The sequence below is a fragment of the Mesoplodon mirus genome (assembly GCF_964341445.2).
Source record: "Mesoplodon mirus genome assembly, chromosome: 3".
In the NCBI taxonomy this organism is placed as follows: domain Eukaryota; kingdom Metazoa; phylum Chordata; class Mammalia; order Artiodactyla; family Ziphiidae; genus Mesoplodon; species Mesoplodon mirus.
Genome location: NC_138978.1, coordinates 7,932,652 through 7,950,050, shown reverse-complemented (window position 1 = coordinate 7,950,050; position 17,399 = coordinate 7,932,652). Strand labels below are relative to the sequence as shown.

The window sequence follows — 17,399 nt, the reverse complement described above, 5'->3', positions numbered from 1 at the left end:
AAGGTGAGAATATTTAAGAATCTGGAGAAGAAGCATAAATATGATTTTTCTTTTTTTAAAATTTTTATTAAATAAAGGGAAAAGGGAATTCAGCTGCATGAGACAAAGACTCCAGTTTGATCAAACTCCACAAAAACTCTTCCCACCTACGTGAGAGGGAGCTGGCTCTCGAGGTCGCGCACACGCTCCATTTCTGCTCCATCCCAAGAGGCGAGGGCAGAGGGCATGATGGTTCTCACAGAGCTACTTTACAAACAAACTGGGGTTGACTCTTCAGAGGAGTCTCTTACGACACTTTATTTTCAAAGATCTGAGCAGAAAGTAGGGCAAAGGGCCATGTAAGCCGTGCTGTGTGGCAAGTGGAATGTACCGGTCTGTGGAGCCGTGGCGCATAACAGAATCTGATCAGGCGTTGTATGAAGACGAGGACACACTGCCACCATGGCCTGTCCAGTTGGTGTGGATAAACTGTCCCGGTTTGTCCAAGAGTTCATAGGTGTGAGCCCCAAAGTAATCGCGCTGAGCCTAGAAAACAAGAAATGGGTTGGTTATAGGACAGATGCAGGCACGTGACCCCAGGTACCACCTGGGGTGGTAATGTTCACCACCTACTCCAAAAGCTCACCTGGATTAGGTTGGCCGGCAGCATCTCGTGTCTATATCCATCGTAGAAGGCAAGAGCAGTGGTGAAGCAGGGCATGGGGATGCCCGTCTGCACACCAGTACTGACTGCCCGCCGCCAGGAGTCCTGAGCAAAAAAGCAAAGCCGAAGACTAGTGATTAGCTCACAGAAAAGACAACAGATTTTCATGCATAAATGAAAAAGCAGACACCCCCAGAGCAAAACCCACTGAGACAGAATTCCCGTACCACCCAGCTCTGGGCCACATACCTGGCAGTTATCCACAGCTGACTTAAAGAAGTCATCTAGTAGTAGGTTCTGAAGTCCTGGGTTTTGATCAAACGCATCTTTTATCTTTCCTAGGAATACACTGAAATAATCAAGAGGGAAAAAAATCAATGAATCTTAACTAGCGGGCTGAACGCCTGGCAGAAAGCAGGGGAAGTAAGTTGGAAGCTGACAGATACCCTCGCGAGGTACGAAGGCACCTGTCCCCCCATCCCCACCAGCTCGCTGTACGTGCCGTGAATACAGACAGCCCAGGTCCCGAGAGGTGAGGGCCGAGGGCACAACCGTGCTCACAGAACTACTTTAGACGGGGTAGGGTGGACACGCGAGTTAGAATAACTGACGTGCAGGAAGAAAGTGAGATGTGACACCTAAACCTGCCTGGTCGCCAGCGTCCCAGCGAGAGGACTCACTGTACCAGTTCCAGGGAAACCGTCCCCGAGAGCGCCCTAAGACCACGGCGCTCCCGCACAGCAGGTGGCAGGTCCCCCGACCACTCACCTCCTGATGATGCAGCCCCCCCTCCACATCAGGGCAATGCCACCATAGTTGAGGGTCCAGCCAAATTCAGTGGCTGCCTGTCTTAGCAGCATAAAGCCCTGAGCATAAGAGATGATCTTGGAAGCATAGAGGGCCTAAAGGAGGGCACAAAGACTCATCAGAACTGCGGCTGGCCCACGGCTGCCTAATCCCCCCCCTGCCCCCCGCCCCGCAGTGCAGCTCTAACGAGGACACGGTTTAGGAAAGGCTGCAAATCAGATCAACGGGCAAGCGTGGACAGACCCCACGTCCTCCCCGTGGCCTCGGGGTGTTCTCCCCACCAGTCCCACCCCCGCTGCCACTGCGGGGCGGCACCCCACCTTTCGAATGTCCTCCAGGAATGATTTCTTATCTCCTTCGAACTGGACCTTTTGAGGCCCCTTCAGCTTTTGGCTGGCTTGAATCCTCTCGTCCTTCAGAGATGATAAGCATCGAGCAAAGACCGCTTCTCCTACGTGGGGGGAGGGGGGAGATAACAAGTCACCACAACTCACACGCAGAACCCGAGGAGAAGCACACACAAGCCAGAGAAGCTGAGGGAAAAGAGCAATGGAGCACGATTTCCAGTTTTACCGCGAGCTCAAAGTCTCAACCTTCGGCCACAAAAGCTAACCTGGATCAGAAAGAACTTTCATAAAAAGCTCTAATGGTTAATTGGAAAATGAAAACTCCAAGTCAGTCTTCCAACATAAATACACGTATTCAACCTCAAAGATCACCATAAACTTCAAAGGGGAATTTTAAGGGGAAAAAACGAAGAGCAAAACCACCATTATTAAGAATTACTCAGTGTTGGTCCTCCAGTAAAGTTTCAGTTTCATTTGCGAGGACTTTAATTTATAAATGGTCACCAAAGGCTTCATTTCTTTTCTTTCGAAGCACTAATACTCATCACTTTGAAACAACGAGTACACTGAGACTGCACCCTTCAAAAAACTCCATTTTCTAATTCTTACAGTTTAGTTTTTGCTATGTCCATGGTCACCATTACAGTTTCACAATTTTACTTCATTTGAATAAAAAATATTTCAATATTTTTTTTTGTTTTTTGGGGGGGCTGTGCTGTGCGGCATGTGGGATCTTAGTTCCCTGACCAGGGCTCGGACCCGCGTCCCTGTATTGGAAGGCGGATTCTTAACCACTGGACCGCCAGGGAAGTCCCCAATATGGTATTTTAATATTAAGATATTAGTATCTTAAAAATTATCACTTACAAATGCTTGCCCAATTGATACTTTATATAATTAGAATAAATTAACCATTTTTTCCCCCAACAGACAGAATGAAGTAAAACCTTTGGGAACTAACAGAGGACTTTATTTCTGAGGAGAGGGTTCTGGCCATAAACCTGAGAGCAGGTATCTCCCTGTCCTTGTCCTTGCCCGGCTCTCTGGGCTCCTGCAGCGCACACACAGGATGACTTAGCATTCCTAGGCGGAAGCTTCAGAAGACAAAAGGCAGGAAGAGGCGAGTGTGGCGTAACCCTCGGGGTTACCTAAAGATTAGCTGGAAGACTCACTTCCCCGTCAGTTCAACAAACAAGAATGGCACGCAGCCAGGGAGGAAGGCTGACTACCATCAGCTGGTAGGGTACAAAGTCTCTGAAACAAGAAAGCAGGACTCTTTTTGAGGCAGTGATGAATAAACTGCTCCCAGTTACTGTCCCCTTGGGCCCCCGCCCAGGGTAGCACTCAGATTAGCTAAAAAGCAGTCAACTTCCTTCTCTGTAGAGCTGGACTAAGCAAACTGCTTCCTCCTTACTGTGCCTGCAACTACCCAGTCCACTGTAAACACGGTCAGGCATAATTAACAGGAAACCAAAGGCGGGAGGAGACCAGGGAGGGAAAGGCAACCTATGTCTGGAAGAGCCAACAAGAAAACTTGTTTTATTACTGCAGGGGGAACCATTCTGCCAGGAGCAAAGATCAGCCTTCATGAAGCAGACCAGGAGCCTCCCTTCATTCTCCTTTTCCAATCTTGACAGAATGTATCTATTTTATTCTTAAAGAACCATCATGTAGTGTTGTTAATCCCCTTATTATTTTTGTTTTATTTCTGCTTTTTATTATTTCCTTCTCTCTACAACTTTTTGAGTTTGATGCTTAGCTCATTAAGATAAGATAAAAAACATGGATGGGAAGGATATACACTCACTTCAGGACAGTAGTTTTCTTCTAAAAGAAAAAGGGGAAGGAACTTAGGAAAAGAATATTAAAGGACTGGAAATGCGTAGGTAGTATTTTATTCCTCAAATATCTGAGGAAAAAACCTCGGCAAAATAGTTATAAATGTTGAGTACATAAACTTTTATTATTCTGTGAACTTTTGTATGAAAAATTCCATTACAGTTAGCTTCCCTATTAGAAAGATCTTAGGTCATTGATTATAATTTAATCACTTATGTTAAAACGACCCCCAAAGTCAAACTGGACAAGACAGGTAGTAACTTTTGAATTTATCTCAAAGCTCACATGCCTGACAGAAGGATTATAAAGACGAGATTCAAAAGCAGCTTCCGCCTCTCTCACACCGTCAACTTACTCAAGTGCAGGAAGAGCAGACCGCGCTCGGAAAGCCGACTAGGGTGGAACAGATTCTCTGAGGGATCTGGTAACTCTTAGTTGCCAGAAAGACACCAGGGTCAAAACAGCGAGAGGAAAAGGTTCCACCCAAAGCTGAGCGTTACCGATGAGGGTGACGGGGACGCCGTACTCCAGGGCAGAGATGGCGGTCCACTTCCCGGTGCCCTTCTGCCCCGCGCTGTCCCTGATCTTTGGCAGCAGGTGTTTGCCGTCAGTATCTTGGAACCTGAGAATATTGGCTGTGATCTCAATCAGGAATGAGTCCAGCTCTGTCTTATTCCATTCCTCAAAGGCCTGTGTGCAGGATGTGAAAGAAAACAATGTGGGACAACCTACGATTATACCGCAGATGCTCCCTTAACTGATTCATCCCTTTCCCGTGTAAATATTGACCGATGCTCACAATCTGCTCAGAACCTGAGGCTTCCAGGCTCCTCTGCAGGACACCCGAACACTTCTGCCACCAGCTGAGTTTTATGCTAACCAAGAGTCAGCTGCTTCTGATTTCAACCTGTTCATGCTGATTTTCTGGTCATCAGGCCAGTGCTTTCCTCAGAGCCAGGTGTCCCCTCACCTCACTTGGGTTTTCGTACACTTTCCTTGATCACCTGATCTAGAGCAGCCTCTTCCTCCCGTTTACTTTTCTTTATAATAGTGATCACGAACAAGTTTTATATATTCAGTCATTACTGTCTGTCTTTCCAAGGTCCATGAGGGCAGGGACTTTGTTTTTTTCCACTAATATATCCCCAGCGTACAACAGTGCCTGGCACTCATATTATGTAAACCAATTAAATATGAACACAAAAAGAAAAGCAATGTTTCTATGAAAACTAAGTCAAACTGTTTTGGAAAGAACAATAAAGGCAAGTTAGTGAAACAAAACAAGTGGGGATGACACACTTTTTTTTTTTTTTTGGGCCACACCACATGGCTTGTGGGATCTTAGTTCCCCAACCAGGGGTTGAACCCAGGCCCTTGGCAGTGAGAGTGTAGAGTCCTAACCACTGGACTGCCAGGGAATTCCCAACACAAATTTTAAAGTTAGGAGGGAAAAGAATGTAAAAAATCTGGAAGGATTCTGCACTGTGTGCCTTGAAAGTGTCTTTAAATCATGTTCCACTTGAAATAACTGAAACTACAAACTCTAGATGATAAGCAAGTTGATTAGAATGCTAATCAGCAGAGCCACACTTCAAAGAAAAAGGACCTGGCTCTCCATGAAATGATGGGTGATTGAACGTACCTTCCTATATTTTCAGTTAAAATAAATGTATGCCTAGTTAATGATGCTAAAGTATTTAGAGAAAACAGTACAAATGTCTGCAGTTTACTTTGAAGTGTATTTTTAAAAAAAGATAAAACTAATAGAGGGATGGACAGATATTTGACAAAGTAAGCAGAGTAAAATGTTAATGGTAGAATCTAGGTTGTGTGTATGTAACTGATCATTGTCCAATTCTTTCCATTTTGTTGTATGTTTGAACATTTTCATAATAAAATGTTGGGGAAAACGCTTATGTTTCCCAACTTTGACTACCTTTTTTTTGAATAGCTGTCTAACAGCCAGTCCCACCTGGATCAGAAAAGCGAGCTTCTGCTGCACCTCCCACATGGTACCAACAGAGGATCAAACGAGACCAGGCAGTTAAGTGACACAGGCCTGACACACAGTCAGGGTCCCTGAGTGGGAGAGAGGATTACACCAAGAGTCTCTGGGAACTTCTGGCTTAGTGACTGGCTATCAGATTTTATGGTCCTGTTACTGAGAGCTTCCCTTAGATTAGGCTGAGTCCATCCAGGCCACCAGAATGACCAAGGGAAAAAGAATGAGGAAGGACTTATCGTCACCAGCAAAGCCTTCTCACCTGAGCAGCGCTCCCCGCCCAGGGCCCGGGACTCACCTTTGCCATCTCCTTGTGCTCCATGCCCAGGACGTCTTTCATCAGGTGGTAGGCCTCGCAGATGAGCTGCATGTCTCCGTACTCTATCCCGTTGTGCACCATCTTCACAAAGTGTCCTGCCCCCTCGTCCCCCACCTGTTAGAGCCACAAGCGCCAAGAGGCTTTCAGGGAGCCAGGAAATACACCAGAGACGCCCACATCCAGTTCTTTGGCAAGGCTCCCTCCCCATACAAAAAATAACAAATACGAACAAATATGTACAGTATTTTCAAAAGAAGAATCATCATATAACAACCCAACACAAGCCTCAATCCAGCACGATGCTACTGTAAACTAATTCCAAATTCATTCCTTTAAAGGTTTTTCAAAATCCCCAAATTCACTGTTAAGTACCCACAGGTCTTTAGCCTACATTTTCCATTCTTTCTCATTGTTATTAAAAGTAACTCCCCACTCCCCAGCCCCCTCCCACAAGTAAAAGGAGTCTTCTTTTTCCTGAAGTGAGTTTTCTAGCAACCGCAGGTGAAAAGAAGCTGGCTGATTAAATCACTTGTACTTTAAACAATATATAAATGTACTGTAGTTGTAATGGCCACAGAGAGAGAACATGACCTCAGATGCAAGGTCTGCCCTCAACCTTGTAAGCCCAGAAATGTGTTCTTGCCAGGGTCCCACAACTGACAAGGTACTGATTGCTAATAATGCTGGCAAGATGTATACAATCAGAATACCAGTCTGTAAATTTATGATGAGAAATTTAACTACGTATCTTAATGGTTACAAGTGTTAGTCCGATCAACACATTCTGTCCCTGTGGACAAGCTACTTGGGAAGCCAGATTCTCTGAAAACTGGTTGGAGGGCAAGGAGTCAGAACAAGGAGAGTTCTGCAGTCAGACGCTCCCGTCACCACGACAGGGGTACGCCTGCCGGTGGGCCAGCGCTGGCAGCACTGCTGGGGTGGACGCTGTCACACTGCCACCCTGACATAGAGACTTCCTCCGTCCCCCATTCTGATGTTGACACTTCCTTTGGCCTGAAGTAACATGGCCAGTAACACCTTGCTTCACCCCTTCCTTCCTGTACCTTCAAAACTGAGCTAAGGGGTGCCTGCTTTTAGTATCTATACCAGTTTTTTCTTTTCAGTAACCTAAGAGTAAGGCTTGGGGTTATGGAAAGTCAACAGCAGTTGATCAAGATACAAAGGCAAGTACTGTTAATTTCCTCATGATTATGTCCTAAATGTATCTAAGAAGAAGTTACTGTCACTGTACTTTTTTTTTTTTTTTTTACCGCAGCAGTGTATTGTCAAGGAACAAAAGCTCCCTTCCCAATCCTTCACACTAGTGAGACAATTACTCAGTCTTCTAAATCACAGCACCAGCGTCTCTCAGCGCTAAGCAGGTTCTGACTGAACTCAGTGATCACTGGTCAAAATGTAAGGAGCGGCTTAGTCACCAGGCGCTGTCAGGCCCGGGGGGAGGGCTCCCCTCATCCCCCGTGGGCCCAAGTCCTCATTTCTTCTCTACCTTTTATCTCATATAAAACAAAACTAACATCATAAAAATGGCACGTAGAATAAAATTCAAGGGGATCAGGAGCTAAAGAGAACCTGGAGGTCATCCAGTCCAACCCCCATATTTGACAGGTGAGAAAACTGAAGCCCATGGAAGAAAATGACTTGCCTAATGTCACACCGCTAGTCAGTAGAGAGCCAGAAAGACAACTCAGGTCTCCCCTGCCTAGTGTTTTTTTTTCATCTATGGGATGGACTAAGGCTGTAACAAGGGATAAAATTTATTTTACCAGCAACACAAAATATAGGAAGGGAAGGAATGTGCCTCAGCCTCCTTCACATTCAGTGAGGGCAAAGAGCTGCAGCTTACTCTGTTCTAAGCACAGAACACCTACCCCAGGGAGCAAACTCCACTTTTGATTCTGACATTCTCTCTTTTTTTGTCCTCCCCTACCCCCTTAACATTCTTTCTTTCTTTTTCTTTTCTTTGTGTTTTTTTTGGCCACGCCACGCGGCTTGCGGGATCTTAGTTCCTCAAGCAGGGACTGAACCCAGGCCACGGCGGTGAGAGTGCAGAGTCCTAACCACCGGACCACCAGGCAACTCCCTTGACAGCCTCTCTTTAGCCATGAAGTAACATGGCGAAGAAACTCTTACTTCGCCTCATCCTTCCTGTTCCTTTTTTGAGGAATCCGTAGTTTAGATGAATTGGCAAGGGCTGCCTTTAATATCAACCTCCAATGAAGATACAAGGACGTGTACAACTGATGCCTTGTTGGCATCGGCTGTGCTAGCGACGTAAACACTGACGAGCTTATGTCACAAAGCAAACCGCTGGGACCACGGTGATCCTTGCTCTGCCCCTGATCATGTCGATGCCCGTGGCGCCAACAGGCTTCAGGGGGGCCCACAACATACCCAGTCACAGCAGGGTTCTCCAGTTCCCACTTTTGCGGCGATGCCCTGGAAGATGGCCTTGATGTGGGGCCTGTAGGAAGGAAGTGGGTGGTTCAGCTGCTGACAAGGGGAGGCCTGGGTCTCCACAAAATTCTCAAGGACTCCCCTCCGCCCCCCAATTGTTTCCTTTCTAGTGGGTGGTGGAGTGCCCACAAAAAAGTAATGAATAAGCTAAGTCCTCAAGGTAAATCAGTCAGAGGCTGCGGACTATCTCATTTGAGACAGGAGACAAAAAGGCTGGGTAAGAGGGTCGGCAAAGCCCCAGAAGAAATTTCTATTGCACTATCAGAAGAAGCTGTGATTCCAAGCTGTTCCTGTAGCAACTGCTTCTATTAGTCTGGATGCATGTTATCAAGCACAGCAGGTTTCTGGACAGTAAGAACCATGCAACATTCCCAAGAGCTACATTCCTTATCATCCAGAGAAAAAGCAACTGTTCTTCATTCCTTCCCCGCCTCCCCTAGGCGCACAGAGTAACTCCTGACGCTGTTCCCTACTTTCTCCTCACTTTTGACCAATAAAGCCTTCTTCACAAAAGGGTTTTGGTAAAGACACAAAACTTGACAGGGCTGCAAAGTGAACGCTCAAGAGGAGGGGTCTAGGGTAGCTACATCTTAAGCTTTTAGAGCTTCCCTGAACTTTGACTGATTGTTTCAGGTCAAAGTACCATTTCTGCTTCTAACAGGTCAGTGTGAGAAAATGTATTAACGAGAACTAGAGCACCTCTGTATATCAGACTTTTTCATGTGTATTGTCTGCATTTGTAACAGCCCACTTAGCAGTACCCCAAAATAAATATTTTTAAGTTTTTGAGAAGCAGGAAGGCCTCTATTTCTAGACTTTAACATACTGAAGAGAACTCCCCAGACTTAATCATTAGGGAGGTAATTAAAAGACTAATCTTCCCCAGTCAACCCCTCACCTTTGGGGATTAGGTTTGATCACTCCTTACTTTAATGCCTAACATAAGTCTAGAATATTCGGAAACCAACTCACTCGGAAAAGCGCGTTACCTTCCCACGTCTCCCTCACAAGGATCCTTCCTTTTCTGTTTCTTTCTCTTCTGCTCCGTCCCTCTATCATCCTCTGTCTGGCTTTCTCTCTTCCTGCAGTCTCAGCAGCGGTGTTTCCTTCAGTCTACATTATGTATAATTACTTGCATCTTTTCATTTTAATCCTCTATCCTGCTCATCACCCACAGCCTATGCCTTATACAGCCCTCCTGCTACATCATCACCAAAGCATCCCCCCTTCTGCGGCCAATACTTCCTCTTATACACAGCACAGTGAGCAGTGTAAAATTCGTTTTTTCCCCAGTCAAATAAAAATTTTCCACCTTATTCCCTGGGACGAAGAGGCCCTGTCTGATTTTGCCGTTACTCACAATGATTAAATACACCATATATGAGTTGAAGAGGCAGACCTTACTCCTAAGTCCAGATAGTGCACAGGACAATATCTGAGCTGCCTCATTAAAGCCTCTGAACCCTTGAAGCCTATTTAGAACTTCCATTACTGGTACTAGAGGAAATAACAGAAGAAAAATAGGAAAGGAGGAACACGCACACGCGTTATGTCAAAGCAACAAAATGTATACATGAAAGAAGTATTTCCATCATCTCCCATCTCCAACACTCAGACTGCACAGAGGAGATCGGGTGGCAGAACTGCTCACAGCTCTCCCGTTCTCAAGGTTCAGGCTCCCCGTGTCGACGCAAGGGGGGTGCCTTTGGTACTCACCAAGCCTCTTTGTTCCCTCCTGGCATAAGAGATGGGCCATACCGGGCGCCATCCTCTCCACCACTAACTCCACTCCCCACAAACAGGATTCCCTTGGCCTTGAGGTCTCGACACCGTCTCTACATGAGAGAAAAAGAAGTTCATCATGCTTCCCTAAAATCAGTTTCTCCCACTGAATGAGAAGAGGTACAAGACAGGTATGGAGATCCCACATTTGACTTAAATGGCCCAAGGATCAACGAATAACCTGGTCATTCAAGAAATTTAATCCCCTTTCTGACTTACTAATCCCCTGTTTGGGAAGTTTAAGATGGCTACCCTGTCCTCAAAGGGAAATAATAAAGCTAAACATACATTCTCATTTTACAGGAAAAGACCTTGTACAATAAGACTCAATGAAGAGTTGGTTTAATACAAGCATGATTTATGACTATCTGACACTCAGATGATACAGGGACTTCTCCCAGCACACGAGACCATCAGCATGGTGGTGCTCACCCACATTGCACACTGATGTATCACGGAGTGGCAGGACAGGAAGGGAAGATTAAGCACAAACGCCCAGCCTGCCATACCTAAGCAGCAGTCATTCTTTTGAGTTACGTGTGTGACCAATGAGAACCTCATCCATCAGGTATGTCTTGATGGCCAATCCCAAAAGAGCACCACAGAAAGACATCTACTCTTCTGTCACATGTACAATGCTGGTACTTTCTTCTAGAATGTTCTCAGAACCTGGAAGAATGTGGACTGAAGAATGCTTACCGTGGTATCCCTATATTCAGAATTTCCTCCATCAATGATGATGTCACCAGTGTCCAACAAGGGTACCTGTAACCAGACACCAGCATTAAGGTGGACCAAAAAAATGAAAGATAAAAATAAACATAGCTTGACCAATTAAAGCAAACAAGAATTTATCCCAAATAAACCCTGTCTGAAAGTATACATATATTATTTAATCTTCAACAATCCTCTCTGGGGCTAGAGCTAGACCCTATTTAAAAGCTCAGGGCTAGCAAACCCAGTCAGAACTCTCCACAACCGAAATAATTTTTTAACTAAGATTTTTTTTTTTTTTTGCGATATGCGGGCCTCTCACTGTTGTGGCCTCTCCCGTTGCGGAGCACAGGCTCCAGACGTGCAGGCTCAGTGGTCATGGCTCACGGGCCCAGCCGCTCCACAGCACGTGCCTCGGACCGGGGCACGAACCCGTGTCCCCTGCATCGGCAGGCGGACTCTCAACCACTGCGCCACCAGGGAAGCCCTAACTAACATTTTTACAACAAAACCTACTTGGAAAATTTTGTGTTTCCAATGTGTACCACCTGCCTGATATTTATTCCTAGATTGGATTAGCTCTAAAAGACCTATAAAATCTCTGCCTAGAACAGAACAGGGGTCCAGTAAATATCAAATGGTTTTGTGTATGGATAAACAATTTGATCACCACCACTTGGAGATGGCAGCAGGAGACCAAGCCTTGAACAAGAGTATCTTCCTACGCCACACCAGTCAGGCTGGCTTTATCACTGTATTCATTATTCAGTCTTCCCCAACAAGGCTCCGGGTAACATTACTTAATATTGTCCTATGCTGAAGAGTACTCTACCATTTTTCAGTCCATTCTGTCTGTAGCTGACCATAGGCAGCTTGGCATCTTACTACACAAAGTGTGGTGTGTGCTTTATCACAAGTTCTTCCTTTCTAGGTCTTTTTTTTTTTTTTAACAGTAGCATACTGGTTACAAATTCCTCTCCCTGTAGAAACAACGCCACTGGTAACATTACTCCTCTGGGAAAGGAATGTTCATCCCTTTCCTTTGTTTATTGTTACAACACTTCCAAATAGCTAATGCCTTGGTTTTTTCAGAGCTGATACTGTAGAACTGTTTTTCAGTATCTATGGGGTTGGCCAAAAAGTTCTTTCGATTGATGAATACGTTGTTCAATAAAGTTCTTGGTGACGATGAAAAATGTCTTTGCAGGGCGCTGGCAATGAGGTTGTCTCCGTTTACTGATGGTGGGGGCAACCCTCCTGGTTAATACAGTGTGATCTTCCCCCAGAGGTATGTTGAGGAAAGGGGCCCTAGAGGCGTCCCCCCAGAAGCTTATAGCAACAGCGCTTTGACCAGAAGCTGCCGGGCATGCTTCCTGGGGAAAAGGCAGCTGTCCCTTCGGCCCCTCCTCTCCCACAGACACCCCAGTGGAGGAGTGGCCATCAGGCCTCCGGTGAGAACAAGTTGGGGAGAGTACAGATGGTGGTGACCACGAACAAATGGGTCCACTATCCCCTGGCCCCGAGGCGGTGGAAAGCCTAAATAAGGGGTCAGACTACAATGTGTCAAAGAACAAAGATCAGCACCTCTGTGACGCAAACACCCCCTCAGCTGATGATCAGGGACCAGAACTGCACTGAGGCAGCCACTTACCACAGCACGGCCAGCACCACCCAGGTGCCTACTTTCTTCTTTTCCAAAAAAAGATACATTTGCTGGGACTCCCTAAGGGGATCTCTTGTCATTTATATTAAATGATACAACAATTTGAGAATTGTTGCTTTATAGGAATACTGAGAAAAATGGAACCTATTTCTAAATTTGGACAGTAAGGTTTAATAGTGACTAGCACTAAACATTCATAATATACAATCAAAACTATAAGTGGTTTTTTTTGAATACCAAAGATAGAGCTCACCGAGATTACTACTGTTTCTGTTCTGGTTGATAATGAATTCTTATGGACGTGTCTCTTGTCCTCAGAATTTTATATACTAAGAATTATTACCATTTGAGGGTATGTTTTTACTTAATTGGTGCCAGTCAAGTTAACCAACACTGAGACTTTTTTTTTTTTTTTTTTTTGCGGTACACGGGCCTCTCACTGTTGTGGCCTCTCCCGTCGTGGAGCACAGGCTCCGGACGCACAGGCCCAGCGGCCGTGGCTCACGGGCCCAGCCACTCCGCGGCATGTGGGATCTTCCCGAACCAGGGCACGAACCCGTGTCCCCTGCATCGGCAGGCGGACTCCCAACCACTGCGCCACCAGGGAAGCCCAACACTGAGACTTTTAAGCAACATTTTGTCAGAACTGAGCAGATCATATCCAGAAATTGAAAAGGGACAAAATTTCTTAAGCAAAAAGAAGTGAGGGACTCCCCTGGGGGTCTAGTGGTTAAGAATCCGCCTTCCAATGCAGGGGATGCGGGTTCGATCCCTGGTCGGAGATCTAAGATCCCACATACCGCGAGGCAACTAAGCCTGCACGCTCTATAGCCTGTGTGCCAGAACAGAAGACCCCGCGTGCCGCAACTAAGACCCGACGCGGCCACAAAAAAAAAAAAAGTGAAATAGCTAAAGGAAGGGAACGAGAGACGTTCTGTCACACGAGTAGCAGCGGGGAGAGAGCTGGCCTCACCAGTTTTTTAATGAAATCATCGACGGCCTGACCAGCCTTCACAAGCAGAATGATCCGCCGAGGTTTCTTCAGCTTGGAGACCATCTCCTCCAGGGAGTGAGCACCAACCACCTTGGTGCCCTTCGCCTCATTGGCCAAGAAATCATCAACTTTGGAGACTGTCCTATTAAAAGCACAGACCTAGAAGGACAAAAGGCCTGATCAGGAGATCTGGGACGTACAAGACCTTCAGACTGAGGACCAAGTGACAATGGAATTTCTATGCAGCCCAAGGTTTTGGGGAGGTAGGACCCTGATTCTACCTTTTCCCCACCCAAGTGCTGACTGATCACCGTAAAGTTAATTTTAATAGGATGAAAAGGCAAAGAACTGAATATAGGATAATGTCAACTGCCCAAAACTTATCAGGCTAGATATGAGTCTGTTGCTATTTGGTTAGGACTCAAATCTGGGAACAAGCTAGTTCCAGACTGTTATCTTCTGTCACTGATAATCCTGTATCTAAGCCAGTTTAGTATTCACACCCGAACGTTTCACCAGATCCCATTAGGCAATAAAGTCAGAAATCTATACTCCCAGCGGGATTTCTCCTCCTTAGGATACCAACAGGTTTATTCAAGGCTGCAGAACTGACAGAACCTGCAGATACATTTAGCAGGACTCTCCTTCCGCAGAGAATTGTGGAGCTGCCCCTCCCACACCCACAGGTAAGTGGTGCTTCTCGATCTCTTGCAAAAATGTCCTAAGCAGCAACAGAGCACATATAAAGAGAACCATGTTCCAGGTTATATGGGTTCTTCGGAATCAGAACGGTCACCAGCACTCAGACCAAGGCAACAAGAACCCGTAAGGGAAGAGTGTGCCCCTCCTAACTTACCACAAAGCCGTGGTCGTTCATGTTCAAAATTAAGTTCTGGCCCATGACAGCCAGTCCAATCAGGGCAATATCAGCTCTGAAAGACGGGAAAAGGAACAAAGGAAACTGTCAGTTGCACTTAATTCATTCCAAGTCAGGGACCCAGAGCTTTCTAGCTTTTGCTGTGATTGATAACTCGTCTTAACTTTCCTCTAACCCCCTACTCCCTTTTGCACTTTAGACTCCGGGCTTGCAGCCTTCCGTGAAACTCGAGGCGGGCCACCCCGCTCTGCCACTTAACGGGTCCTCATGTTCTCCTGGGCCAAGCAAACATGCCCGCAGGAGGGGTCCACGGCACGAAGCCTCTTCTGCGCTCTAGCCGAGCTGCGGACGACTCATTCCAGGCCTCCCGTCTCCCACAGCGGGGCCTTCCAGCGGCCCGGGCTTCCCGCGGCCACGCCTGTCCCCTCCCCTCCCGCCCTTCCTAGGAACCGGATCCGCCTGCGCCGCCGCGAGGGGCAGAGGGGCTGGGTCCGAGGAAAGGCGAGGCCGCGGGGCTGGCTCGGGGTCTGGCGGCTCCCTGGAAGGCCGGGGCTCCGGGCGCACGAGACCGGGCTCAGGCGACCCCCGGCGCGAGGCGACGTCTGGGGCGACTCCGGCCTCCGCGTCGGCCCTCGGAAAGTTCCCCGGCCGCCCGAGGGCGGTCACTCACTGGGCCATGGCGGCGGCGGCGGCGGCGGCGGCAGAGCGAGCGGACCGAGGACAGCCGGCGAGCAGCAAACGCGCGGCGCGGACGACCGGGACTGAATCCCTCTCCGGCTCGCCTCCCGAGGCCCAGGCCGCGGCTTTCCAGCGCCGGCCAATCGCAAGGAAGGGGCGGAGCCACGTAGCCACGCCATTGGTCCGCCCCGGCGCCTGTTAGACCACCTGAGGCAAATGGACCCGCCCACTCCTAGGGCTGGCTCAGGAGAGCGCCGAGCACATCGATGCCATCTCCCCAAAGAGCGCGGGGGCGTGGCGCAGGCGCGGGACGCGGGGAAAGGCGGAGGGCTCGGGCTCTGGCTCGGGGCAAAGGACACATAGGTCCTGGGCTGTGCTCCGCGGCTCGGTGCGGAAGGGTGGTGGCTCACGTCGGGCCGCGCTTTCTAGTGTAGCGGGCACTTGGACGCCTGTTGTCCAAGGGTCCATCACTCCTTCCTCCCATCGCTGCGGTGCACTCTGGGGTTGATGCGTGAAATTGCCCCACCCGGGCAGGGTCCGAGGTGTATTCTTGTCCGTGGGCACGTGTGATGGGTGCCAGGAAATGCTGCTCCTCACCACGACCTTGTGTGGGAGACGTTTTTGCAGGTGGAGAAACAGGCTCAGAGAGAGCAGGCGGGGAATGTCCTTGCTGGGGCGCGATGTGGCCGGGCTTTGGAGGTCGTGTCACTGAACCCCTTCCCGTACAGCTGAGGAACTAGAGGCGACGTGCTGGTGAATGGCGGTCCAGGGCATTAAATACGCATCTCCCACGTGCACGGTCCACAGTGCACAAGGCATCGTAACTCAGCCCTGAACCCTGCCGCCTCCGGTGCAGATGCTTGTGAACAAGGCTTAGCTCCTCCGGTGCGTTTTACGGTTTTTGCTTTCTGTGAATGCTTCATGTCACCTAACAGTGCCTTGCACATAGTAAGCGCTCAACAGATGTTACATTACTAGAGTCACTGCAGCTAGTTAACGGCTAGTTAGTGGCCCAGTTGTGACCGATTCAAGGCCAAGGCTATTTCCATCGCACCAATTGCACAGGTTACTTTGTAACATAGGTTTTAACAGATACTGTTATAACTTCCATGTAAGCAAATGTCCCACTATAGCCGGGGTTTTTGCGTTGTGTGTTAATTAAATCACAATGTTTTTAAAGTGCAATTGTGGAATCTTACTCTGAAATTTAAAAGCGATATCACAGTCCACTTTATCTAGTATGTAAGTATTCTACATTAGGGTTTCTCTACTAGAGACATTCTTTATGCAATTTGTTCTTTTCCTTGAGTTGCTTCCACATTTGCCTGTTTTGCACCAGCCAGACCTTGCACTCCTGAGGGTATAGTTTTTCTTTTCTTTTTTATGCTCCCATTGCCTGGCTCGACGCTCATGAGCTGTGGATGACTCACTGCACAGATACCCAGGGAGGGCCAAGCTTAGCACAGAACTTCCTCCTGTGGACAAGGGAGGTCCCTGCCCCATGTGTTCCGTCCTTCACTTCTTCTTCCTTCTGCTGCATGCAGAAATGTGTAGCTGTAAGCAAGCCTAATATTTATTTTAAAGCTGTAAGCGAGGTGCCCAGCTGCCCTCAGCACTTCCCTGAATGGGAAAGTGAGTAGGGAGATGTGAACTGATAAGCTAGGCAAGCCAGAGAGCAGGAGCTGACTGCCACCGCGAGCCCTGCACTGAGACCTGGGCCTTAATCCCAACTCTACCAAAACAGGTCACTCAGTAGCTTTGGATGAACCAGGCTGGCAGGAATCTTGGAGCTCTCCCACCCCAGTGTCCCCAAACTCCAGTGTGCAAGGAGGCTTATTAAATGTGAATTCTGATACCACAGGTCTGGGATAGGCCAGATGTGCATTTTATCAGGACCCCCCCAGGTGATTCTGAGTGCTGGAGGAAACAACTCTCAAAGGGTGGCCAGGGGGCTTCCCTGGTGGCGCAGTGGTTAAGAATCCACCTGCCAATGCAGGGGACACAGGTTCGAGCCCTGGTCCTGGAAGATCCCACATGATGCGGAGCAACTAAACCCGTGTGCCACAACTACTGAGCCTGCGAGCCACAACTACCGAGCCCGCATGCCACAACTACTGAGCCCGCGCACCTAGAGCCCGTGCTCCGCAACAAGAGAAGCCACTGCAGTGAGAAGCCCGCACACTGCAATGAAGAATAACCCACCCTCGCCGCAACTAGAGAAAACCCGCACACAGCAACGAAGACCCAACGCAGCCATAA

The 17,399-nt window shown here is 47.9% G+C and overlaps 1 protein-coding gene across 1 annotated transcript; it reads right to left on the bottom strand.

The window, feature by feature from the left end:
• Nucleotides 1-44: 44 nt before the first annotated feature.
• On the bottom strand, nucleotides 45-15,274 carry PGD (phosphogluconate dehydrogenase). Its single transcript, XM_082615823.1, has 13 exons — nucleotides 15,133-15,274; nucleotides 14,442-14,517; nucleotides 13,565-13,744; nucleotides 10,914-10,979; nucleotides 10,149-10,267; nucleotides 8,370-8,439; nucleotides 5,937-6,071; nucleotides 4,137-4,326; nucleotides 1,771-1,901; nucleotides 1,412-1,545; nucleotides 893-992; nucleotides 626-748; nucleotides 45-525 (listed from the first exon to the last, which is right to left on the bottom strand). Exons 1-13 carry the CDS (start codon nucleotides 15,138-15,140, stop codon nucleotides 406-408), a joined length of 1,452 nt encoding a protein of 483 aa, XP_082471949.1. The 5' UTR covers nucleotides 15,141-15,274; the 3' UTR covers nucleotides 45-405.
• Between the last annotated feature and the right edge of the window lie 2,125 nt (nucleotides 15,275-17,399).

Coding starts and splice junctions, on each gene's coding strand:
- PGD (XM_082615823.1), bottom strand. Junction 10,980..13,564: donor ATGATTTCATTAAAAAACTG/GTGAGGCCAGCT, acceptor GTCTGGTTACAG/GTACCCTTGTTGGACACTGG. Junction 526..625: donor TGCCGGCCAACCTAATCCAG/GTGAGCTTTTGG, acceptor CTTGTTTTCTAG/GCTCAGCGCGATTACTTTGG.